The sequence below is a fragment of the Chenopodium quinoa genome, unplaced genomic scaffold (assembly GCF_001683475.1).
Source record: "Chenopodium quinoa cultivar QQ74 unplaced genomic scaffold, ASM168347v1, whole genome shotgun sequence".
Lineage (NCBI taxonomy): Eukaryota > Viridiplantae > Streptophyta > Magnoliopsida > Caryophyllales > Amaranthaceae > Chenopodium > Chenopodium quinoa.
Window position 1 is genome coordinate 426011 of NW_018743252.1, and position 26887 is coordinate 452897.

General features: G+C 35.5%; 1 protein-coding gene across 1 annotated transcript; it reads right to left on the reverse strand.

Annotated features, from left to right (window-relative positions):
* Positions 1-385: 385 nt before the first annotated feature.
* LOC110734976 (probable acyl-CoA dehydrogenase IBR3) lies at positions 386-26887 on the reverse strand. The gene is made up of 17 exons (XM_021915098.1): positions 25948-26887; positions 22528-22662; positions 22261-22401; positions 22007-22138; positions 20693-20878; positions 20384-20461; positions 20127-20246; positions 18967-19065; positions 18762-18879; positions 14979-15244; positions 12801-12986; positions 11591-11733; positions 3581-3665; positions 3270-3479; positions 2995-3147; positions 2801-2905; positions 386-977 (listed from the first exon to the last, which is right to left on the reverse strand). Exons 1-17 carry the CDS (start codon positions 26089-26091, stop codon positions 786-788), a joined length of 2493 nt encoding a protein of 830 aa, XP_021770790.1. The 5' UTR covers positions 26092-26887; the 3' UTR covers positions 386-785.

A 26887-nucleotide genomic window follows, 5' to 3' on the forward strand; every position in this document is an offset into this window, starting at 1 on the left:
TACCTAATACCTACCAGGCTACCACTCATAACAAACAATAGGTAACTGTAAGCACTTTCATGATTCGATTAATACCAAAGTGTGTGTATGCTATTGTTGCTCCAAAATGGCTCTACTCATGCTCAACTTATAATGGTGTGTTGTGCACTAAGGTGCTGCAAGAACAGATGTTTTTCAACTTTAATTTTGTGTGTTTGAGGCTACTACAAGCTGTCTTTTTCTGCAATTTTACTGTCTTTTCCTAGGAAAATAATTTGTACTGATTTCTTATAATGTAAAGATCATAGTCTTTATTTAAAGGGACAAAAGGCTGTTTTGTAAGGGCAAGCAAGATGAATGAAAAGAGGTAAAGAACCCTGAATTGCTGGTAATTCCTCAGCACAAATATTTCATACTGTTCTGATTTTTATATACAGTAGCAAAGCTTATGTTTGTTTTCGCAAAGTATCGTGAAATCCATGAGAGTTTCCATTTGCTCGAAGTGAGCAAGCTATAGCTATCAAGGTTGATTGAATACAATACAAGCCTCGGACACGGACAATTTACTTTTCCTTAATAGATTTGTTAAAAAAAAAATTTACAACATTACAACATTTATAAAATGTTCTGTATTATTTTTTTGTAAAGCAGTTAAAATGTGATCTTTTACATAGGTTTACAACATTTATTTTGAGCAATAGTTATATTTGAGGGACATATCCGTCTTTTCTGTGGTGGCATTGTCGGGATCAACAGAGGCTGGGTTGCAAGTAATAAAACTTTTGTTTTTGCATATTTTAGAAGCTTTACATCTTGGATTTTCGCAGCTCCAATTTGGCAATAGTACCCAAGTGAACCTCATCTGGACCATCAGCAATCCTCAGGGTCCTTGCCGTTGCCCACAGATGTGCCAAAACAGTGTCATTGGACAATCCCAGGGCACCATGCACCTGCATGGCCATGTCAAGCACCTGCAGCGCCATGGTTGGAGCAGCTACCTGAGGTGTATCATAAAAATGACAGCATAACTTTATTAGATTTTATAGGCAAGGGTGAGCATAGAGTGAGTAGCAGCTCATTATCTGATTAACAGATTCTAAGAAAAAAATAAATAAAAATCTGATTATCAGATAACAAATAACACTAATAATGATTCCCATACCCAAGCACAAACAAATAAGGTTTTAATACAATTTTAGGTACCAAAATTTTCAGCTCGGATATCGAATACCCAAACTCAATATGAAAATTTAGACTTGAAAAATCCCAAGATAGTACAATGTATATTATAACACTAACTACAAACAAAACCACAGTTCTCTACTACACTACTAATACAATTACTATTTACACAAAACTTATAGGAGATTAGGTTTTATAGAAATTAGATATTTAAGTACGGAAATTAAAAAGAACAAATGCTTATTGGATTGTTATTAGATACCAATTAACTTTAACAGGAGTATATAATAGTCATTAAATGTGTGCATTTACTGTATTAACCTTATGATATTCTTTCCTCCATTTTTATTTACTCTCAACCTTTCAATACTTTTTACTATTCACGTACTCAAGTTAGATTGAATTTTGTGAATACTTAATGAAAAATAGTCATGTGGGATCTTTTTAGATTCGTTTCAATGTCTACATTATTAAAATCAGATTTTTATATTTTATAAATATGTAAATTTAAAGATGCAAACGATTGAAGTTATACATTGACACACGTGAAAACAAGAAACGTTGCAAGTTAGAAAAAGGAAAAAAAAAAAAAAAAAAAAAAAAAAAAAAATACAGAGGAAGTAGTCTTTAATAACCAAGGCTAATAGGCGAAGAATTCCCAAATTTCCCTCTCCTTCATTACATTACTCCATTTAATTTATCCCATTATTTACAGATCTACAACTCTACAAATGTTAGAGAGAAATAATCCTAACTTTTGAACTCCATTGTTGGCTATTAAAGATAGCTTTCTGACACCACACAATTAATCTGGTAACTTGGTAGAGCTTTAGTTTGTTTTAATTTTGTTTTTCATTAATTTTGGATTAATTTGACTTTTGTCACAGTATAGTAATTGAATCCTCCCTTAGTCCCATCCGCAACATTTTTTTTTAAGAAGTATTGTTTCTTTAATTTTTGTGTTATTCGTTTATGTACTAGTGAAAGCTATGACCATCAAGGATATTTGCATGAGAATGAGGTATTTGATCGTAAGGGATGGAGAAGGAAGATTTTTGTGGATGACTATACAGATAATCACTTTTGTTTCATGTAGCCGACCCCAATTATGGGAATAAGGCTTTGATTGATTGATTATGACAACTGAAGGTTAAAACTTGTTGCATTGCTATGTTAGCTGCTGCTCCTTGCTGTAGCTCTTTGATGATGCTTGGGTTTTACTTCTATTGATTTTTCTTCAATTCAACTTAATGATTTTAAGTTTTCTAGTGTTTGATTAAAGACCCTTTTAAATGGGAAGACCTACTTTTTAACATATTGTCCTTGCTTATTGGAAAAACCATTATCCAAACTGAACCTACCGAATTTTCCAGGTAACCGGTTCACCAGTTAGCCATTTTAACAGATACGACTTAGAGTCAGAATTCAGAAGAATGGTTACCCAGAATTAGCAATTAACCAAAACCACAGTCAATTAACCAAGCCTGATTTTGCACAACCCTACCTAATAATAGGAAGATATAAAAGGTGTGTCATGTATGCAAGATTTCCTGTGATAATAACCCTTTTTCACCAAGGCTAGATGGACAACATGGGGAATACAAACATAATTAAAACAAGAGTAACAACAGCAACGTACCTTAGCCATTGCTATGGTCCCACGTGCCTTTTTGTTTCCAAGCCGATCAAGTTGGTCAGCAGCTTCCAGAACCAGAAGTCTAGTTTTCTCTAGCTCTACACGACACTGCAAACATTTCAGTAGATTAATAAAGATGATTTAACAATTCCCCACAAGGTTACATGAAAAGTGCAATTTAGAAGAGCAAGTGTTACCTTAGCAATATCTGAAAGGAATGAGCCTTGTTGAGCAATTAGTTTACCAAACACTCTACGTTGAAGGGCTCTTTCAGCCATCATCTGCATACCACGCTCAGCAGCACCAATAAGCCTCATGCAATGATGGAGTCTTCCAGGTCCTAACCTACCCTGCAAGAATATAAATGTTACAATCTCATGGAACAGAATGCTTCACCATTCTACTGCGTTTTAGCGAACAATTTAAAAAATATATATAAATAACACATGCAAATAAAAAAGAACAATCAAACCTGTGCGATTTCAAATCCACGTCCTTCTCCAAGTAGAATATTCTTGGCTGGCACACGCACATCTTGAAAGGATACTTCAGCATGACCATGAGGGGCATCATCGAAGCCGAACACCATCAGTGGTCTTTTGATATGTACTCCAGGTGTTTTAGTGTCAACAAGGATCATGGACTGTTGCTTGTGCTTTGGGGCATCAAAATCTGTTTTACCCTACATCCCATACCATCATATTAATGAATGCACAGTGATTCTAACATAACCAAAGGTTATCAAGGTTATCATTCCACCTACACCTCAGAAAAGGAACTAACCATAACGATGAGAAGTTTGCACCTTGGATCCATTGCCCCACTCGTCCACCACTTGGTTCCATTTATGACATAAGAATCACCATCTCTACACAAACATTTACATCATGTCATGATTATCGTTTTAGCAAAAAATAAAATAAAAATAAATAAATAAAAAAAGAGGGATACATCATATCATAAATAAGGATAAACAAGCAAATATATCTGAAAGACATCTACCACATGATACAGGAAGTAATAAATTGCTGAATATCAAGTCCCATTCCCTTCCTTTGCAAGGAGTACATGTGTATCAAGTGTTACCTTGGCAATATCCAAGCCGATTAAGAGTGATTGTTTACAATGTTACTTGTAGAAAGACAATTGAGATTTAAAAAGTACTTTGCAACTAAATACTGTGCACAGGAAGAGTATCTTTCCTCAACTCTTCCTAGAAGATGGGCAGTTTGATATGCTAAGCTGTTGGGCATTTAAAATTTGATGAGGCATTCCAGCTAGTGTTCTAGCATCTGAACTACCAACTACTTAATTGGTAATGAAAAGAATAAACCCTTCATTTGGAAGGCAAACATGTTACAATGGTTTAAGATTTTGAGTGGATAACAATTTAGAAAGTGATTTAACACCCTAGAAATCCTAATATAGGAATTATCAGTTTTAAAACGAGTTCCAGCAATCTTGTAATTTTAAAATTATGGTTAAAAAAAAAAAAAAAAAAAAAATCTCTTGGAAAAAGGCACAGCACCCATAAACTACTAAAGAGGCAAGATTAGCCACTGCAGGTAGAAGGTATTGGTCATGTTGGAATAAAAAAAGGGAATTCAAGCCGTTACTTCCCACGCTTAATTTCTTGAGTAATTCTTATAACCCTCCATATAAGAGGATGTTTAAGGTGATTAATCACCACCATTATTCTCTTGAGTAACTCTTATAACCCCGCTATTTAAGAGGATGTTTAAGGTGATTAATCACCACCATTATTCTGATTATTACCTCCCTTGATGCTTGGGATTCTTCTTCTATGTTCTTTCATGTTTCTCAATAAATAGAAGAAGCCTTTTTTCTGATTTTTACACTTGAAAAATACATCAAACACATTAGCTTAAACACATTCTTTATTGGGCATAAGTTACTTAACTCCAACCTTCCACCCAAAAGTGCCTTTGTGTGGAAGTGGTGTGTTAACCTTAGGGAATATGCCGGAGAATACAATTGAGCACCTAGGTTGCGCCGGAATTTCGTTTTCAAGTAATTGATTTGCATCACGACACACCGATATTGTTCCATTGTTTGTGAGATTATCTTTTTTATCTTACTTAAATTTTTTTATACTATATGTACTAGACTACTCCTTTATTTACAACAATTTGAAAACGAAATTATGTCTATTGCTAATAGTATTGTGAAGCCTCCTCCTGACCTCTCTAAGTTGGAACCTTTAGATGGTAACAACTATAAGAGATGGTCACAAAAGTTACTAATTGTTTCTGAAGAAGTGGAAATAGATTATGTTTTGAATGAAGATGTCATGGAGATTCTCAAAAAGGCGGAAGAAGATGCAATCACCGAAACGGCCCCAATTCCAACGGCCACAACAGAAGCCTTGAAGAAGAAAGAAAAGGACAACAAGATAGTTCGTGGTCATCTCCTCAACCACATGAACAACACTTTGTTTGACTTGTTTGTCAATTTCAAGTCAAGCAAGGTTATTTGGGATTTTTTGGAGAAAAAATATGGAGCGGATATGCCGGGAAAAAGAAGTATGTGGTCGGCAAGTGGATCAACTTCAAAATGGATGATGAAAAGCCTATCATGACTAAGTCCATGACTATGAGAACTTGGTGACCGGGATCCTTGGTGAAGGCATGAAGATGTGTGAGACTCTTCAAGCTCATGTCCTCTCATGTCCTCTCAGAGAAATTCCCTCCCTCTTGGAATGACACCGCAATTCTTTGAAGCACAAAAAAGGACATGATCCTCCGAGAACTCATTAGTTACATGAGAACCGAGAGACTAATTGCCTTACGGATAAGTTTGAAAATTTATCTCTTAATTCTTCTTAAGCTAATCTTGTTGAGTCTTCTTTGAATGTATCTAAAAACAGGGAAAATACTAAGAAGGATACAAAAAGTCCAAAAGAAATTTCACTCCAAACAACAAAATCCAAAAGACGAAAGGTGCTTGCTATGTGTGTGGGATCGTTGGACACAAAGCATACCAATGCAACCGAAGGCATAGAGCCAAGAAAGATGGCAACACTTCCCAAGCTAATATTGTTGAAGAAATCATTGCGGCGGTGGTGGTGAAGGCCAACTTGGTAGAGAACAAAGTGTAGTGGATTTTGGATACCAGAGCATCAAGACACTTTTGTGCAAATAAGGCCTTGATGACCGAGTTTGAAGATTTCACTGACAGCGATCATGTCTACATGGGAAATAGTAGCATCGCTGGCGTCCTTGGTAAAGGAAAGGTCCATCTTAAACTTATCTCCGGAAAAACTTTATTTTTGAATAATGTGTTGTATATACCTTCTCTTAGGAGAAATCTTGTTTCGGGAGCCCTTCTCAACAAAGACGGCCTAAAACCTGTCTCTAAGGCCGACAAGATTGTAATGTCTAAAAATGGATACTTTGTTGGGAAAGGTTATCTCAATAATGGCTTGCTTGTGATGAATGTTTTAAATGAGAATGGAAGTACTTCTTTTTCTTACATTGTTGAATCTTTCGATGTTTAGCACAACCGTTTAGGCCACCTAAATTCTTCTTATTTGAAAAAGTTAAAAGGATATGAATTTGATTAGTTTTTTAGTGGATGATAAACTTGACAAATGCCAAATTTGTGTTGAGGCCAAGCATACTAAGAAACCATTTTAACAAATGGTCTCAAGAAGTACCAAACTACTTGAATTGATTCATTCAGATTTAACGGATTTTAAAAATTGCACTAGTAGGGGTGGTAAAAACTATTATATTACTTTTGTGGATGATTTTTCACGTTATACCAAAGTTTATTTGCTTTAATCAAAAGATGAAGCCAAAAGTACATTTTTAAAGTACAAAGCCAAAGTTAAAAATCAGAAGAGTTAGAACCAATAGAGGTGGAGAGTATGGTAAAAGTTCTTTAAAAGATTTTTGTGAAACTAATGGTATCATACATGAGTTAAGTGCACCTTACACACCCCAATCAAATGGTATTGCCGAAAGGAAAAATAAGTCTTTGAAAGAGATTATGAATGCCATGCTTCTTAGTTCCGAAGTGGGGAGAAGCGGTTCTTTCAGCTTATTATGTACTCAATAGAGCTAAGATGCTCAGACTCGGTTACAGGTGTCGGACTCAAACTCGGAAAATTATAAAATTAAGGATCCGTGGACACGTTTTAAAAGAGTCCAAATTCAAATTTTGGACTCGGGGACACGGCAATAAAAAAAAACAAAGTAAGAAAAGTTAATGTAGAAATAGAAAGTATTTCGTATTAACTATTCAGATTTAAATAAAGATATAAAAGAAAAGGAGAATACAAAAAAAAAAAAAAAAAAAAAAAAAGAAAAATCAGTAAAGGAGTCATGTGAGGTCCTCCACCTACCCCCACCCACATAAATACCGAGTATAATCCCTACCGACCCCACCCCTTGTTTTTTAATTAAAATAAATAAATAAATAAAAAAAAAAAAAGAAATTGTACAGAAACATGTCGAAGAAGTGGAAGAACCAGCCTCCCATCGCCGAGAATGAAAACCGGCAACCTCTTAGTGTCGGCCTACTCGCCTTTCACTTTCGAACAAAAGCCCCAAGGTTTAGACTCTATTTTTGAAATTTCCGCCCTTCTATTTTAGATCTAGGGTGTATGACCGACGAGTTCAATTTTTCTCCCAAGCGTTCGACCCCTGCACTCGGGTCGCGTTGTGTCGACACTGGTGGTTGCCAGCTTTGCAGCAATAGAGTGACCCATAAGAAGTTGGATAAAAACCCCTATGAACTTTGGAAGGGATACAATCCAAATTTAATAATTTTAAAAGTATGGGGGTGTTTGACTAAAGTGGCTTTTTCGGATTTTACAAAATCCACTATCGGGTCTAAAAATTTTGATTGTGTGTTCATTGGATATGCTCAAAATAGTGCAGCCTATAGATTTATGTTATTAAGAGATAAATCAATTTGTGAAGCTAGAGATGTGGTATTTTTTTAGCATATTTTTCCTATGTCCAAGTTTGTCTTCTAATGTTGACATGCAAATTAGTAAGACAAGTGTTGGTGTGCCATTTGTTGACTCTATGCCTATTTCTAGTCTCCTTTCCTCGTCTACTAAAGTGGAAGAAGTAGAACTAGGAGAAGTAAGAGACCTAGAATAGAGTCTTCCTTTGGACCAGATTTATCGACATCTTTTGTGGTAGAAACTTTGATGTGAATTCTTTGAGTGAGCAAGTTGTGTCTTTGTTTCTTTTTGAAAAAGACCCTAAGACTTATGAAGATGCAATACGGTCCATAGATACTAGTTTTTGGAAAAAGGCCATTAAAAGTGAACTTAATTCTATTATATCCAACCACACTTGGGATCTTTGTGACTTGCGTAAGAATTCTAAACCCATAAGTTGTAAGTGGATTTTCAAGGAAAAACTTAGACCGGATGGGACTATAGAGAAGTTCAAAGCTAGACTTGTCATTAGAGGGTTCACCCAAAAAGAAGGTATAAATTTTTTTCATATTTATTCTCCCGTGACTAAGATTGCCACCATTAGAACCTTGGTAGCCCTTGCAGTAATTCACGACTTAGTGGTTCACCAAATGGATGTTAAAACGGTCTTTCTTAATGGAGACCTTATAAAGAAATTTATATGACTCAGCCACAAGGGTTTATGGTGAAAGGACAAGAACACAAAGTGTGTAAGCTTAGAAAGTCTTTTATGGTCTTAAACAAGCCCCTAGCCCTCAAACAATGGTTTGAAAAGTTTGATAGTACCCTGAGGAGTTGTGGCTATGTGGCTAATTTCTCGGATTCTTGTTTGTATTCTAAGGATTTTGTATCATCATGTGTAATAATTTGTTTATATGTTGATGATATGCTCATTGTTGGTACTAGCCTTAGTGTTGTGAATGATGCTAAGGCTTTGCTTTCTACTAAATTTGAAATGAAGGATATGGAATAAGCTGATGTAATTCTTGGAATTTGTTTAAGAAAGACTAAGAACGGGTTTTCCATGAGCCAATCTCACTATGTGGACAAAATTCTTAAGAAGTTTGATTCTTTTGATGTTATGCCTAGCAATACACGATATGATCCTAACTTAAAGCTTGAAAAGAACAAGGGTCAAAGTGTATCTCAAGATCTCTATGCAAGGGTAATTGGTAGTGTGATGTTCCTAATGAATTGCACACGACCCGACATTGCCTATACGATAAGTAAACTTAGTAGATATACTAACAATCCAAATCAAAGTCATTGGATTGCACTTTGTCGGTTATAGAGGTATCTCAAAGGTACTATGTATGTTTACATTTTAATCGTTTTCCAAATGTTTTGGAAGGTTATTATGATGAACTTTCTTCTACTAGTGGGTATGTTTTGTTTTAGGTGGAGGTGCTATTTCATGGAAGTCTTCAAAACAACCATGTTTAGCTCTGGAATCTGAACTTATTGCTCTTGAGTTGGCAGGTCATGAAGCGCAATGGCTTAGGAACCTCCTAGCCGACATACCATTGTGGGGGAAGAGTTCATCACCGGTGTCCATACATTGTGATTCTCAAGCAACAATTGGATTGGCCAATAATAGTAACTACAATGGAAAAAAGAGACATTCGTATGAGACAAAAGTATTGAGACAATTTCTCAAGAATGGAGTAATTGCATCGGACTATGTGAGGTCCGAAAAAACTTGGCGGATCCTTTGACGAAAGGATTAGCAAGAAAACAAGTTGATGAGTCATCGAGGGGATTAGGACTTAAGCCATATGATACATTACATTTGTCCTAGTTCCTATGGTGATAATATTTGTAATGCTTGTATTTTTGTTTATGAGGTTGAGTTGTTTAATTCTTAATGGGTCCTTGTGCTATTGAGACGCACTTTAGGGGACTCACCTATGTAGTTGTGAAAACTAGCCATCTTCTATGAAAACTTTGGCCGGTTTTCTAGAGCCTCCACTAGACCTAAGGTGAATGTAATTGGCTATAAATAAGTACATCTCTTCGCGGAGTTCAAGTAAATTTTGGAGTGATGTATGTAATGTGGGGGTGTTGGATTAAATCTTAGAGTTTCAAAGCTAGTCCACTCTTTGATCAAGAGTCTAAGAGTTTCAAGGTTTGTCCACCCTTATACTTGTAATTCATTACCTCATCTCACTAAACACTAGATTTCAAACAATTATAATATTTAAGTGTTAAGTTTTGATCTCCTCTTATGCCCAATATGTTGCTTATCTTCTTCTTTTGATTTTTCTTCCCTTCCTTTAGTGGGGGATTGTTGGAATAAAGAAAGGGAATTCAAGGCATTACTTCCCACACTTAATTTCTTGAGTAATTCTTATAACCCCCCGTTTAAGAGGATGTTTAAGGTGATTAATCACCACCATTATTCTCTTGAGTAGCCTTATAACCCCCCCCCCCCAATTTAAGAGGATGTTTAAGGTGATTAATCACCACCATTATTTTGATTATTCACCTCCCTTGATGCTTGGGATTCTTCTTCTATGTTCTTTCATGTTTCTCAAGTAAATAGAAGAAGCCTTTTTTCTGATTTTTACACTTGAAAAATACATCAATCACAATAGCTTAAACACATTCTCTATTGGGCATAAGTTACTTAACTCCAACCTTCCACCCAAAAGTGTCTTTGTATGGAAGTGGTGTGTTAAACTTAGAGAACGTGCCAGCGAATACAATTGAGCACCTTGGTTACACCAGAATTTCGTTTTCAAGTCAGTGATTTGCATTACGACACACCGATATTGTTCCATTGTTTGTGAGATTATCTGTTTTATCTTAAAATATTTTTATACTATTCATACTAGACTACTCCTTTATTTACAACAGGCCAAATACAAGCACATACACCTTAATCAAATACAAAGTAAGCTTTATTCTTGTACTTACAACACCAACCAAGAGGGGTTACCTAGCCTGAGATCCCATGACCCTAAACCAACTCTAACTTTAAACATATAATCGAGGCCGTTGATGAGGGTGTACAAAGCGACCAATAGCATAGGGCCTCTCATTTAAGAGGGCCTCAAAATTAGATATTCATGGTGACTTATAATTTCACTATTCCATATTAATTTTATTTTTATTTTTAATTTTACTTTTGATGAAACACATTTTCATTCTCTATACAAGTAATTTTAATTTTGTAAAATTAATATCAAAACTATTTTTTATACAATGTATTTTTTATAGTTTTAAACACTGTTACTTCGACACCCTCATTTACCTCAAAAATCGAGTGTCGTATCGTGTCGTGTCTGACACGACACTCTACTTGGATACTTCATTTTTAACTAAAAACTAGATTTTTTCTACAAAATGGCCGAGTCCAATACTTGGACACTCGTATCCAAGTAGACACTTAATCCATGTCCGAGTAACATAGGTTTAAACAACAATACAAAACACCCCCATTTTGTAAATAGCTGGTTCAGAATCAGCTACAAAAGGCCATTATGAAGTACATAACATGATGGCCTCCTTTAATTGGAGGAAGGAGGGGGGGGGGGGGGGGAATCCAATTAAAGAGGATTTGGAGCTTAATTTAGAATTATTGAAGCATTAAATCGCTGAGAAATTTATAAACTACGAAACACCATGGGAAAGTACCAAGCTATCAACCTATCAAAGGTATAGTGTAAACTGTAATTGGTGATTTATTGTCATTATTTTACCTCGGCTTGAGTAAATAAGTTTCAGCAAAAAATTATTCTATATACTATTATACAAGATTTCCTGAAGCAAGAGCCTTATTTGCATAGATGAAACTAACCTCACAGAAAATTATAAGACAAACAGGGCTATTTACCAACCTTTTTATGGAACACTCAATGTTTGTCGCATCAGAGGATGCTACTTGTGGTTCTGTCATTGCAAACCCAGAACGTATTTGGCCTTCAAGCAAAGGTATAAGCCATTCTTTTAGTTGATCTTCAGTCCCATAGCGTAGTAAAACCTACACATAGAATGTGTTATACCAAGATCAGCCTTCTATCATGCAAAGATCAAGCATTTAGATGTAAAACATTTTCAATCAATATTCAGAACTAAGAATAAAGATAAGCTTGTCTTCGGCACGGGCAAGGTCCACCCCCCCCCCCCCCCTCCGGAGGGGGCTGACCAATATGAGCTCGAAGATTCTTTCGTAACTCCTGGAACTTCTTCATAGTGGCTCCTTTCCATGCCTCATTTTGAAATTGGAGTTAGCAATCCATTTTGCCGGTACCAATAGAATATGAAGTACAATAATAAACATCCTCAAATTGAACAAAGCAATCATCATGACTCCTTATATACACTCCAACAGAAAATAAATTTTATCATCTGCCCAGTCTAGTTGGCTAGCTTAAACAGAGCAGATGAGCCATCTGTGTCATTAAGTTTGACAGGACCAACAAAACAATAGGTTCATATACTGGCATCCCAACTCTGCATCAAGTAACTTTGGGATTTTTCATATTAGCTAATATACAAACTACGTCAGGGTACTCGGGCAGCCCAATTTTTGGTGAACCAAATCAGGAACAAATTAAACATTGGATGGAAATGAAAGGAACAAACTACAAAAGGGTACTCTGGCATTCCAATTTATGGTGAACCAAATCAAGAACAAATTAAACTCAAGTATGAGATTCACTTCTTTATTTTTTAATAGCAATGTTCCATCGAATGATGAGAAAAACAATATATCATGATACCCTGGGTTCAACCCAGCCAATCTAACAAAACTCTTACCTATATTTGGGGAGCAAACCCAACCACCTCCCTGCTCAATACAGCTTTTGTTAAAGGAGAAAATCCAAAGTCTAAAGAAGGCACTTTTGTTAAATGTGATATGCTCTTAAGGCATTAAATTAAAGTAACAAATCACGTGAATAAATGTAATTTTAAAACAATTAAATCTTTACTCATTAAAAGGGAAAGAAGTCAAAAACATAATTTTATACATTCATACATGCTCACGAGTTTTTTACAGCATAAAGGGGTCACAGTAAAGCTCACTGCATTTCATGTTGACATTACCTCCATATTTCCAGTATCAGGAGCCCCACAATTGAAAATCTGAGGAGCCCAAACAGAACGGCCCATAATCTCACACAGATGTCCATATTCAAGGTTGGAGAGTCCTGGTCCAAGTAACTGACCACCAGGGGATTTTTGGCTTTTTTCAGTGGCAAATATTTTCTTAGCACGCATAGCACTATCTAACTGCATGGATTCAAGATAATTATCAAAATAGAAAAAATTAAATAAATAATAATAATAATAATAATAATAATAATAATAATAATAATAATAATAATAATAATAATAATAATAATAATAATAATAAGGGGGTAAAAAAATGATATCCTCATGCCCTTTCATGTATCAATAGATGCAAAAAATGCTAACAGATTAATTTAGACATCAAGATATTACTTAACATAATCACAAATTAGAGGGAGCCATCCACTTTAAAAATCTGAGGGCTCCAATATCATCCAAGAAATTACTTGTATTTCAATGTAAGAAGTTAGGGATAAGATCACCTCAAGAGATCAAATGTTGGATAATTAACGTATTACCTAGGCTGTGCAGTATCGTCTTAGGAATTGATTATTTTGGATATTTAAACTCTCTTTGGAGCCATTTTTTTTATTTTTTGCAGGAACTGAGGGAGTGTGCATCTTAATTGAAGTTGCTTGTAAAACTTTATCGTGGTATTGCAAGGTAACCACTTAAAAGAGAGCCCTGGTAACAAAAAATAATTTTTAATAGAAGCAGGGGGTAGCCTTTTCATTAACCAGTCAGCATTGAATCAGGCTGCCATTCTAAATCTGTTTATGGCAAGAAGAAAATGCTGTGTATCAATTGGATCTGCACTTAGCATAAAAAGACGCGATTTCTCTTATTAGTGGTTACATTGCAACACCACAAGTAGTGTAATGTGTTGGGTGCTGAGAAAACTTCTTCATTAGAAATGCATAGTTCCTCTGCAAGGACATCAAGTGACCAAGGTTGGTAAAGTAAAAAAAAAAAAAAAACAATTTGACAGCTGCCTATCTGTGCCTTAAAAGGATGTGGGCAGGGAAAACTAGTAATTTGTGCTAACAAAGCTTACATAAGATGAGCTTATCTATCAATTGAACCCTTGAAGCAGATTATACACCAAAGATTGGTTGAGCAAATGAGTACACATGATCGTTTACGTATTTTTATGGCAGGCAAAAAATTAATTGAAAAAGTACTATTTAAGTGCAGTTTAAAAGACTAATCTGGCAGACTCCGGAACTGGAAAGGTTTCCAATGAAATGATTCTGGTTAGTTTTTTAAGTTAGAGAGGTTAAGCAGCGAGCCCAAAAGACAAACTCAACCAAGTGTTGTAGCTGCTGTACTGAAGTTGTGCTTAGCGCAAGTACTAGGCACTTGGCACAAAACACAAGCTTTCTTAATTAAAAAACAACTCGAGGAAAATGGGCTTTTATATCCTATCCATGTCTTCTTGTTGAAAGATGATGGCTCATTATGTTAGCAATAGAGCACAGTACCCCTTGATTAGTTATTGTTTTTGGGGTTTATATAGATAACCAAATGATTGATTGATTGATATAGATCACTAAATGAGGATGCCAACTATCTGAGGTCATATCATGTTCACATCATTTTCCTTTTTTGGCTCTTTCTTTTAGTATATAAAGGTGAGCTGAGTTACAAGGCAACCTAAGCCATGCCTGTTTTGGTCTAGGCGAGACAATGTTAATGAAGCTCACACCATTATTTTCCAGACATTTTTTCAGTTCTTATTAAGTAATGCGCACCCTAACGGCAGGGAAATCCAATTACCTTGGTGCGCCATGAGCCTTTTTAAACATTTCTCTTTCCTTAATAGCTTTTTGGTTTTATGATAATTCTACGTTTTCTTGATAATTAAACTAAGCGTGAACATGTGTATACCTCCAAGAAACCTTATTAGAAGGTGGATCTTAGAGAATACTAATGCAGATTATGTTGGTCCTCCTATGATCCTATGGAAGTATGTGATGTATCTAGTTGGGATTTCCCATAGCTTGGATCTACTCTGCACAATTATAATTAATAAGTTTTATTTATTACCAAAAAAAACAAAAAGTTCCTAGATAGCATAATAAATTGGTCATCCTTGAAATAGGTAGAGCCAAAGCAGGAAAATGAGAACATGCGAAGAGCAAGATTACATACAGGTATCCATAAATTCCATAACCCATCTCTCTTTGCCAGCTCCTTTAATTTCTCTTCTGCGGGGTGAACAGTCCAGCGAGAGGGAGACAAAGCAAGTTTATAGAACTCGTTCTCCATGGGGTATATATGATCCTCCATAAATCTGATCAATTTGCTCCTTAGTTCTATAACCTTTCCACTTATAGAAAACTTGCCTCCTTCCTCTATGGTATTTGGAATTTCATGTTGATTTCCATAATTTTGAATATGATCTGATGAAAATGGGCCTGAAGATTTAAAGCAAATGTTAATTTAAGAATAATGTAATGTCATATGCATAGATCGCATACACCCTTACTCTCAACTTCTCAAGACATACATTAGTGCCAGAGCTCAAAAAAAGGTTAGCTGTTTTATAACACAAACAAGTTGTTCTTGATTTTTCCATGGATCCTACATAAGCTTTTTCTTAAGAAATAAATAAAAATGATTTAAGACATTACATTTTGAACAGAAGCATTAATTTCACAACTAAGATCAGCTGTTCCAGGTATTTAATTTCATCTAACCAAGTTCGTGGAGCTGTTACTTTGTTTCATACTATACCAATTAAATATAGGAAAAATTGGTAAAATAATCCCAACTTTCACGTATTCATTTTAAATAATCCCAACTTTAGATTATTTTAAAATAATCCAAACTTTAGGGCATATTCGCTTTCATTGGTCCCAACCGGCCACCCAACCCGTTATAGCAGGTTATCAGACACGTCAGCACGTGATTGGTAAAAAAAATTAAAAAATAAATAAGAATTAATCAAATAAATAACACCTAACACCCAAACCAGCCAGCCCCTGCCACCTCCAGCACCCCCAACCCCACGACACGGCCACCATCCCCACCCCCCGAAACCGTCATCCCACAGCCCACCACCACGAACCCCCCCCCCCCTCAAATGCCGGTCAAGGTCTTCACAAAAATCTGAATTCTTCCCCTCAAACAGAGCACCAGGCCAAGTGACGGGCGGACTTCTTTTGGATATTGTAATCCGCAAGAGTCCTACCATCCTCAAGGGTGGAGGCTCCAGCTGCTTCTCCGCAAAAATCAACCTCTGCTGGTCAAGGGGAATGCCTTCCTTGACCTGAATCTTCACTTTGACATTGTTGCTGCTTGCTGGTGTCCGAGCCCTTACCCTCCAAGGTAATAGTCTTTCTAGTCAAGGTCTTGACGAAAATCTGCATTCCTCCCCTCAAACGGAGCACCAAATGGAGAGTTGACTTATCCGGGATGTTGGAGTCGGCCAAAGTACGACCATCTCCGGCCTGCTTACCGGTGGGGTGGGGAGGGTAGGACTGCCAGAGGTGAGGGTGGGGATGTGGCGTGGCTGAGTGGTTTTTTTTTTTTTTTTTAATTTTCCTTTTTCAATTTTTTTTAATTTATTTTTATTTTTGACCAATCACGTGCTGACACGTGTCTAATAAACAAAAAATTAACTTTTTATTTTTACCTATTTAACAGATTTCCGGTCACTAGGAACCAATAAAAGCGTAAACTTCCTAAAGTTGGGATTATTTATAAATAATTGATAGTTGGGATTATTTAAAGAGAATACGTGAAAGTTAGGATTATTTTTACAAATTACTTCTGTAATGTTTACCTCAATTTACATAAAAAAAAGGTATTATACATTTACATCAATATTGTAATATAGATACTTTAAGATACATCAAAAGTGTGTTACGGATACATCAATATTGAGTTAAAGACAATGAACTTCCATGTTTAAACTGGAGTACTTAAAAATGGCTTCCGCTCGGCCACAAAAACCCACCACACCCCTATGTGACAACCTTGTTCGAGTGCCGAAAACCATCACCAACTACATTTCTCTCTCCTCAACAGCAACCCCAACTTCTCTTTCAATTTCATAATTTTTGTTTGATTGAGATTGAAATTTATTGGTTATGTTCATCACGATGGTTGAGCTCTATGATTTTCAAGTTGATTGAAAAATTGAAATCATTAATCTCCTGTGATTTAATTGACAAGCTCTTATATAAATATGAAGGATGAGGTAAGAGGAAGCTCAGACCAAGAGAGGGAAAGCCATGAAACAAGGGGAAGACAGAGAGTTGTGAATAAAAAAAACAAAGCAATACCCTTTGAAGTAATCGACAGTCGTGCGATAATGCTTATAATTGTGATTGTTGGATGAGAGAGAAAGGATGGGCTAGGCGCCATTTTCGAGCTCCATGCCTCCATACATAGCAACATCAGGTTGTTAGGGAAAAGAGAGAAAAAGAAAAACACTGGAAATCAATAGGAGAAAAGGAAAGTCGGGAGGAGAAAGGAGATGTGATAAAATAATTTATACTCTTGTGTAATCTGGGCCGCACATTGCTAGATCTAAGGGTTATAATTACTTCTCACCCTTCTCACATCTCACATCAGTAGCAGATCCAGGAATTTAGGTATGGGGGTACGGAATTAGGCTTGTTAAAAAAATTTATAAAACACAAAATTTGCCATACTAGACTTTCAATTAATTATTAATTCCACACTCTTACTCTTATTCTTATTCGTCATTGCGTGTATTCCACCACTAAATTTGTCTATAATTGAACAAAACAAATAACCAATTATATAAATTAAAGGTTACACTTAAATAAAGATTTCAGCCATGCAAATTATAATTTTAAGCTAATCAACTACACATACAGTAAAATATACTTGTAATATAATTGAATTAAGTATAACTAATCACATACACTTACTTTGATATATTTCCATAATATAACACACGAATATATTAATTGCACGATGTGTAGTACAAGAAAATAGACAATGAAAAATACCAAAGATTTTTTATTTTTAAAGAATTGATATAAATTTGAGTGAAAAAAAATACAAAGTGCAAAGAAAATTATTGTCACATCCATGAGCATATAGGAAGAAAATAAATTTTTTTTAAGAAAAACAAAGAAGTTGCTTTTAAATCAAATCAAAGGAGCACACCTAAGAGACCAAGGATCCATAAAAAGCGGTCTCTTTTTATTTCAATCTACAGACAACAATGCACGCTTGTTTGACAGTACCTAAGAGACCAGTTATTTATAAAACTGGTCTCTTTTTATTTTAATCATACAGACAGCACGCTGCACGCAAGATTGTTAGACTTGTTGCAATGCAAGTACCTAAGAGACCTGTTATTTGTAAAAACCGTCTCTTTTGTTAACAGTTAGAATGGGGGGTATAACTGTACCTCTGTACCCCCTAGATCTGCCACAGTCTCACATGATCCTAAATCTATTTATATATTGATTTTCAAGTATATTTTGTAATTGTATTGGTGATTTTAATAAATTAATATATTGATTGGAAGTCGGGGTGCTATATGGTATAAGTCTGGTATGTGCCAGTACAAATTGAGATGACTTGTATAACCACCATTAAAACATGATGTATTAATTGCAAGTCTGCAACTCTTTACATGACAGCATGCTTTCACTATGTGTGACCCACATAGCTCTCATAATCGCAACCATGCCTTAAAACCCAGTATCAGTTATACAGGCCCCAAGAGAGCTTCTGAAGCAAAAATATATGATGCATAAAAGGAATGATAGATCACTTCACCAGCCTCTATCTTAGATGTCTTCCTACTGTCACGAGGGCTTAACTAATATTTTGCAGAACAAATGTCACTTTGGGGCAATCAGGTATCATGAGCTTGCAGATAGGTACCAGTAGTACTTTCAAAAGAAAAAAATAAAGCAGCTCAGGGCAGTAATTACAAGGACATACCAGATGGGGGACGCTCTGGAAGTACAGAAGTTTTAGAAATAAAGGACCATGCATAACCTATGAGAACATTAGCTTTGGCTCCAGTATGGATTGCCCGCTCTCCTCCCGAAGCATTACCCTTCACGTTGGTGGAGAAAGTCAATAAGCAGCACAAATGCACAGTAATTCTAAGAAATTTTTAGAATTTGACAGACAGAATCTTTACCATGATCCATCTGCTGTAGATGCCAGCATAGATAGCTGCTGCACGAAACAAAGAAAAAGCAATGTAGAACTTCCAATGAGCAGCAGGCCAAGGCTTTCCCTACATTTCAGAGATTACAGTTATTTGAAGTTCACCTGAAATTTTATGATCTGACAAAAGTTTCAAATTTTGATTGAACAGGGGTTATTTCCTTTTCGATATAACCTAGCTCTTTCTTATCCTTTTATCTCCGAATACGTGTTCCCATTGATAGTTTTGAAAGGCCATTTTTTTCTGAACATTGTAGCATAACCTCTTTGATTTCTTTACTTTATCCCAACATTAGTACTATAACAAGAAAGCTTGCATCACCATTTATAATAACTCCATGAGAGTTGTTAATAGAATGTGTGACCAATTCAATATATTAAAGCCTTGTTCTTTTCACCTTGAAAATGAAAGTTTTAGGCTTAATAGTTCAGTTAATGCCCAATAAGATCAGTTAATGACAATTAGGTTCAGTTCAGTTTAGTTCTAGAAAGTTCAGGTGTGTTTGGATTAGGACCAATGAGTTCAAACAAGTTCTAAGAGTTTAGGTATATTTAGATAAGGGAACTTGAAAAGTAAAGAATTAAGCATTAGTGCCTTTCTTACCCAATATGTATACTGCTTCCAAAGATTGAAATGGAAATATGACTAAGATCTATGCCATAATATAGGTCCAGTGTCGAAATAATTACCACACTGAAATATTTTCTACAAATCACTTTGTATATTAAATCTACAGTCAAGATGACAATTAAAAACACTTCATCTATTCTAAGTCTATAGTAAAGAAGACAGCAAATCAATAAGCTGACTGAGCATTTCCATTTAATATACTATAACAATATAACAGGAAGCAGACTGCAGAAATGCAAAGTTGTTCGAGAATATGTAGAGCAAACATATTTGTGATAGCTTTTAACTTGAACACAATAAGTTAATATAAAAGTGTAATTTTTTTGTAAATAGCATTATTGGTGGAAAATTTTCAAATAGCTTCTGTGCTAAGCATTTACGTGGCTCACTGAACCATTTCTACTGCAGGACTCAACCAACAACACACTCAAAGTAAACAACAAATAAACTAAAGCATGCCAAATGATGATTCAATTGAAACATCAAACTGCAAATCTTACAGCTGCAGAGCAGTATTCTGCTAAATATTCAGCCATTGAAGGAATCCCCTCTGGTATCCCAGTTTCTTCCAATCCTTTGTCCTGACCTATCTTATCGATAGAATAATCCACAACGTAATGCTGCAAATTAATTGTCACTAATTAATTAGAAACGATCCCAAAACATTTAATAACAAACTAAACAGAGTATACAAATATAACAAAAATGCAACAGAGAAAATGGCTAGTAAGCTCGATTAAAACATAATAATTATTACCAAGCAATTGTAAGCAACATCACACATTTGGTTTCCAAGAGTAGACAATTCCCAGTCCAGGATTCCAATCACTCGATCCTGAAGCATTCAAAAGATTAGTGTTTAGCCAAAGACACAAGTATGAGGGACTATACACTACGATGACAACAACAAAAAATAAAATCATGCTTTGAGACTATTCTCTGCAATTTCTAAGTATGATGATAATTTATCAATACCACCAGTTGTTCCACCAAAAAAAAATGAATAAATAGATAAAAATCATCAACAGTATTAATACAGAGCACAATGAAATTTTCTGCACCGAACCTCATTTGGATGGAAGATAAGATTATCAATCCGAAAGTCACCATGGACTAGACCAGAAGCAGATCCAGATGAATCTTCCAAAGGTAAATTATTGTGCAACCAGCTGATAAGCTCTACCATTTTAGGATTTCTCTCGGGCTTACCTCCTGCAGTTGATGCCATGTATTGCTTTCCCCATCTTTCTATCTGGTTAATACCATTTCCATAAGAAAGAATAAGAAGAAAGTTTTGTATTTTTTCTATCACATATAAAGACTTGGAATGGGGAGAAAGCTATTGAATCTGAAAATAAATAGATAGATTTGTATAAGAAGTCGGAAGGTAAAAAGTTTGGTAATGTACTCTAAGCATGCAGGCTATGAACAAACAAAAGCCAATATCCTGAAATGTAAAAAGACTAAAAACACCATGACAAGCCTGTTGCAGCACAAGCTACTTCAATAGCTATATATGTATACCATCTTTTATTCCCCTTTTAATTTTTAAGTTATAGTGTTTGAAATGTACAAGGTATACGGGCTAGGGAAGCTGGGACTTTTAAGAAGTACTCGTAGTCAAGTGGGGAGCTAAAAAAGCTTTGGCTTATCTTGTAATTATCTTTGTGCTTTTTAGTGAGGGCATCTTGTCCTCTTGGTAAATTTCTTGCTTTCTTGTTTCAATAGATTTTTTCTCTAATTAAAATAAAAAGTATCAGCAATCCTACAATTAATTTCAGATAGAATAAGCAATGTTAAACTGAATATATTGTTACTCCATCCACTAATAACCGTCAAGTATAGGCAATTAGGGGGGGGGGGTAGAGAGAGAAAAAATCGCTTATTCTAAAATCTCTGATTTCTTTTTGTTATTACTCTTAATATAACATGATGAAGAACTTTGACATATGCTATGCTTTAGTTCAATTGTTATTAGAAACAAGAAGAGTTTAATTGGACATCTAAAGGAGCCAATGCTGACAGCTATCAGAAGGTGGAGGAAGTAGTAACAATTTAAGAATATGAAGGATGCCAAACTAATGACACAGAACCAAAGGTAGGGACCTTCAATCATATGCATGATTTTCTCTTTAGACACAGAAAGGCAACTGCAGTCTACATCAATACTCCTTGTTCATTTAAGCATACAGATAAAGCAAGGCCACTATCTACCATACATGCACAGCTGTTCTCATTGAAAAGATTCCTTATGAATGAGATTTAATAACTTCATAGTGCAAGAAAATCCATCAACAAAACTCAGAAACACAGATTATTCTTAAGATAATCAGTTGAGTAAACAAAATAATGTGCCAAAACAAAGTAAAGATTCACTTGCCTGCCTTTTGCAATAGTTTTCACGAAGCCCATAATTTCCTAAACCAATGGTGTCAACATCAATTTGATGCAAAGAAGCTAATGCTCGAGCTGACTCACGATTTATTGCATTCTTTCTATGCGGATCCAAACCCTACTAAAAGCAATTTTATTATTAATGGCAAGCTAAGATTAGAAACGAACATGATCATCAGTATAGAGTGACATACAACATGGATATGCCACATCATAGAAATAAAAGAATAAACTACGTACCGGAAGGGTTGGATCTAAAAATATGCGACCCTCCAAATACTCCATTACATAAAAAGAAGTTCCAATCACACTTGTATCAGTGCACAAGCAGAAGACCTTAGGAACTGGTACTTTGGTATGAGTACCCAATGCATGTAATACCTGTGAAAATAAAAATTTCAGACGACAGAATAGTTTTAATCAATCAAAATAGATTGGGATTCACATGCATAAAGTCACCACAGTTATGCATCACCAGCAAAGAGCAATATAAGACTAAAGAATAACCTTAAATTCTCTCTCCACCGCATGAGCAGATGGGAGCAGTTTCCCATGGGGCCTTTTTCTCAAGACATACCGGTTCAAGATACCATTGACGTCAACTTCCAACAAGAATGTAGGATTTGATTGACCATGCCCAAACTATGAAGCAAAGCAATCACACAAACAAAATCAGCAGCATGATAGGTAATTAGACAGCAACAATGGAGTAAAATAAACACGCTACGCAGCAATAAAAACATAAATTTATAAGTTTATTGATGAAAGAGTATATGTATATTTTGTATTTACATCTTTTTCAAAATAAATGACAACAAATTTCAGAATCATAAGCCATTTCTTATTCATATATATTCATTCAAAAGACTCTTTTATTTCCCCCCTTATATAATACAACACTAAATTCATGAATAAATTCATATGAAATGTGTATAAAAAAATCACTCACGACATCAATTTCTTTGAAAAACATATTTTCTTTTTCCAAAATTACTCTTCTTGTAGACTATTGCCACACCTTATATTGTCAATAATTCGTACGTTTTTTTAATACAAGCATATCCAGTAATCCAAAGCCTACTAGACTTCGGCCAATCAAAATTCGAACCACGTCAGGCCTCGATTTGGGAAAATCTATCCCAATTGTGTTCCCTTAAACCTGACATCTTGGTTAAGCTAAAAAATCTCCTTCATGTGCTGATTTAAGTACCTATTGGTAAATCATATATCTTATTATGTTCTACAATAGTTATATTTTGAAAATACATACTCCCTCCGTTTTATTTTCAACTTTGAAATTTTTTATATCTCACAAATAATACTCCAAAGTTGCAGATAATAATAATCGCAGGTAGTACAACATTTAATCTCAAATCCTTCTAAAAGGGGCTAACTTCCAACTTTTCTAATCTTCTCCATGGCAATGTGTTGAGTCGCATTTCCTTGAAAATTATTGTTTCTATGGAATTGTGCCAAAACTTTGTTAACAATGTTAATTCAGCTTATAAATTGCTTATCCTCTACTTTTTTTCTTTTCCGGCTTTTGCTCCGCCTCTCTCTCTCTCTCTCCGCAAACAATGGAGCCTCGTCATTTACCACCTTCTCCGTTGTTATCAGCATCTTCAGCCACCTTCCTTCGGCCTCCTCTTCCTCCACCATAACCAAATCTATCTCCTCTGTACGACTTCATCTCTTTTACTTTGCAACAACATCACTCACCCTTTTTTTATCTCCTCAATTCTCCCTCTTTTTATATTGTTCAGGCTTCTAATAGTATATTCCTAGGTTCTTCCGGATTTTTAAGATTGTTTGTAATTCGACTACGAATCAATAAGCTATTGATTTATGAGGGTGATTGTTTATTTTTGAGTTTAATATAGGGTTTGATTTTTCTAGGTTGCTGCATTATCAGGTTCTTTGTGTTTCTTGTTCAAAGATGATTTGATATATAGAAAGTGTGAAACTTAGGATATGAATATATAATGTAAAAGATGAGTTGCTACCAGTCTGCCACCTTAAGACAATGGCATAGTATTTCATGGTTGCTTGAACAGTTATCTAGCTCTTACATTTTAAAATTTGATGCATGATCATGACTAAGGTAGGGCCAGTAAGAGCTAGAACGAATTTAGCTTGAACAAACTCAAATTCAATTTGGCCACTGTTTATTATGTTTAGAATGTCAGCATGTGACAATGTTAGACAACATGGTAATCTTGTCATATATTTTATCTCACCTAGATATGTTTGCAAGTGAGATAACGGACACGGTCTGTGTCGACACAACACTTCATGGACAAAGACACAGGACACGTGTCCGATCCTTCACTATGCACTCGGACACTTCCATTAAGAGGGAGAGGGAAAAAGAGAAGAACCATGAAAGAAAAACATATCTTGTTCGAAAACCACCATTAATATAGAGAAGATGGAGAGAAGAAGATTGTCATTTATTAGGAGAATTTACCGAGGAAAGAATTATAATAAAAAAAAAAATATAGGGGTAGACATAATGAAAAATTTAAAACATTTGTAATACATAATTTATTTATATTAGTTTAAGTGATGTATTGACGGTCCCCGTACCCGTGTCCAAATATCTGACAGAGTCCCGTGTCCTAAAATTTTGGAACTTGCCGGATCGGACACTTGGACATGCGTCCGTGTCCGACACCCGTTCTTGAGTCCATGTAACATAGATTTCATCAATCATGTGTTGTGCATTTCCTTACATAATGAGCTACAAATATCTTCTTTCATATACATAACTATAGTATTTGTTTCTTTAGTATGGCTGTAGACACTGAGATAGAACTTTCGAAGAGCTGAAGAAGGGAAGTTTCAAGCTGAAAGTCTATGAAGTAAAATATACTTGTGTCACATTGTCTAAGGAAAAGAAAGTGAGACCTGTGTCATACTGTCTAAGGAAAAGAAAGTGAAATAATATCTACAAGGAATTGCTTCATCGTGCTTCTTAGATTAACATGCTAAAAAAAGGGGCAATAGTGATGAAAAATCATCTTGGCTTAGCTAAATTCTTGAAGATGAGGTGCAAAATCAAGCTAGCTCATCGAAACAGATTAATGGTAATGCTCTTATTGTTGTCTGTGACCATGATAACAAATTTGTTTGGCCTACACTCCTACTTGTAGCAAAGATGGCTGATTTGCAGTATAAATGGTTCAAAGATGTGTTATGGGTTAAGAGCTAGAAGGTTCAACTCCAAAAGAGTCCATCCATTGTCGAACTTCGAAGGTCATTTTGGTACTGTTTGAAGCACTACATATTACTTCCTTCATTTTGGTAATGAGAAAGATTATGGATTCGTCGGCATCAAACATACCATTCATTCGCTGGCAAACGATATTGAAAAGTTTTCTCTGTGCTACTTATCTACTTTGAGAACACGTAAGCGTATATATTTAACAAAAAACAACAATCAATTTTTTCTTTCTAATCGTATCATTAAACAAACATATTGTCAGCATGATCTAGATAGTATTTTTCTAATACCATAATTGATTACAAAAATTAGCTTCTGACAAAGGGATTAAAAAAACTTGAACAAGAATTTAATGCCAAAATTTTCTAACTTTGACACCCAGAAAGCAAATTGAAAGAATAGTTTGTGACAATAAGATTAGAAAAACTTGTACAAGAATTAATTACTCTAATCAGATATCAAAATTAAAGACAAATCAATAAAAATAAAAATAAAAAAGAATTTCCCAGTTCAAATTATTGCATGCACTCTCATAAAGCAAGAATTTACCTATATCATTTAATCAAAATAAATTTGTGAACCAATCTTTATTCAAAAAAAAAAAAATTAATCAAAATAAATAGCGAGCCTAGAAAATACTTTGTATCAAATCATAATCATAAAAAATAAAAAAATAAATGATTGTAATGAAATCAGAGAATTACCTGACGAACAGAGAAATGAGAGGGTGTAGTAGAGGAAGGGAAGCCATGAACGTGAGCACGGCAATAATTAAAGAGTGTAACGGCGTTAAATTGAGGATCCGAGGATAATTTGTCTGTTGTCAGCTCGGATGTTAGTTTCGCCATTGAAAATTATGCCGAGGTTTTCCTAACTTTACCGCTTTTGCTTTTTGTATTTATATCTCTAAACACATTTGTATTATTTTTTCGGATTTTTCATATATATACCTGAATTATTTTTTTATTGACTATATATACAAAAAAAATTTCAAATTCACCGTACACATCTAATTTCATTTGTCCACATGGCATCATCTTATTGGTTTTCAAATTAATTAATTAATTATTTAAAAAAAAAGCTTCAAAAAAAATTAAAACACCACCTTACCCCAACCACCTTAGCCAATCACCTCCCCTCAACCGCCACCCAAGTACCCAACCCAGCCTCCTCACCACCCAACCCAACCTCCCCGTCGTTGGCGCCCCTCCCCAATGCGCCAGCGCCACCCCTCCCCTTAACCCCGCGCCTGTGTCATCCCATTCCCCAAAACCACCATGCCCACCTTTCCATCATAGCCGAAAATCAATCAACCACCTCGAAACCACTTCGCCGGCAGCCCAGATCCCCCCTCCCCACGTTGCTGCCGCCCACCATAGCCAAAAACCTCCACCTCGACACTCTAAAACCTTAAATTTCGATTTTAGGGATTTTCGATTTTGGGGTTTTGGCGTGGTGGTTCAGGGGGTGGATATGGCAGAGGAGTGGCGGTTTGGGTTCGCCGGCGCGAGGAGGGATTCTTGGATGCCGATGAAGAGGTTCCGGCGAAGGTGGAAAGGCGAAGAGGGAGTTTTTGGGTTCAAGGCGGGGTGGGAGAGGGAATTCGAGGTGAGGTGCGTCAGGGAGGGGGAAAGGGAGATGGTT

Bases quoted from the DNA above. Each gene is read 5' to 3' on its own strand.
- LOC110734976 (XM_021915098.1), bottom strand. From the start codon at position 26,091: ATGGCGAAACTAACATCCGAGCTGACAACAGACAAATTATCCTCGGAT. The intron at 19,066-20,126 runs GTAAGATTTGCA...TCTGAAATGTAG, and splicing joins CAGAATACTGCTCTGCAGCT to GGAAAGCCTTGGCCTGCTGC. The intron at 11,734-12,800 runs GTAATGTCAACA...TTCTATGTGTAG, and splicing joins CTGATACTGGAAATATGGAG to GTTTTACTACGCTATGGGAC.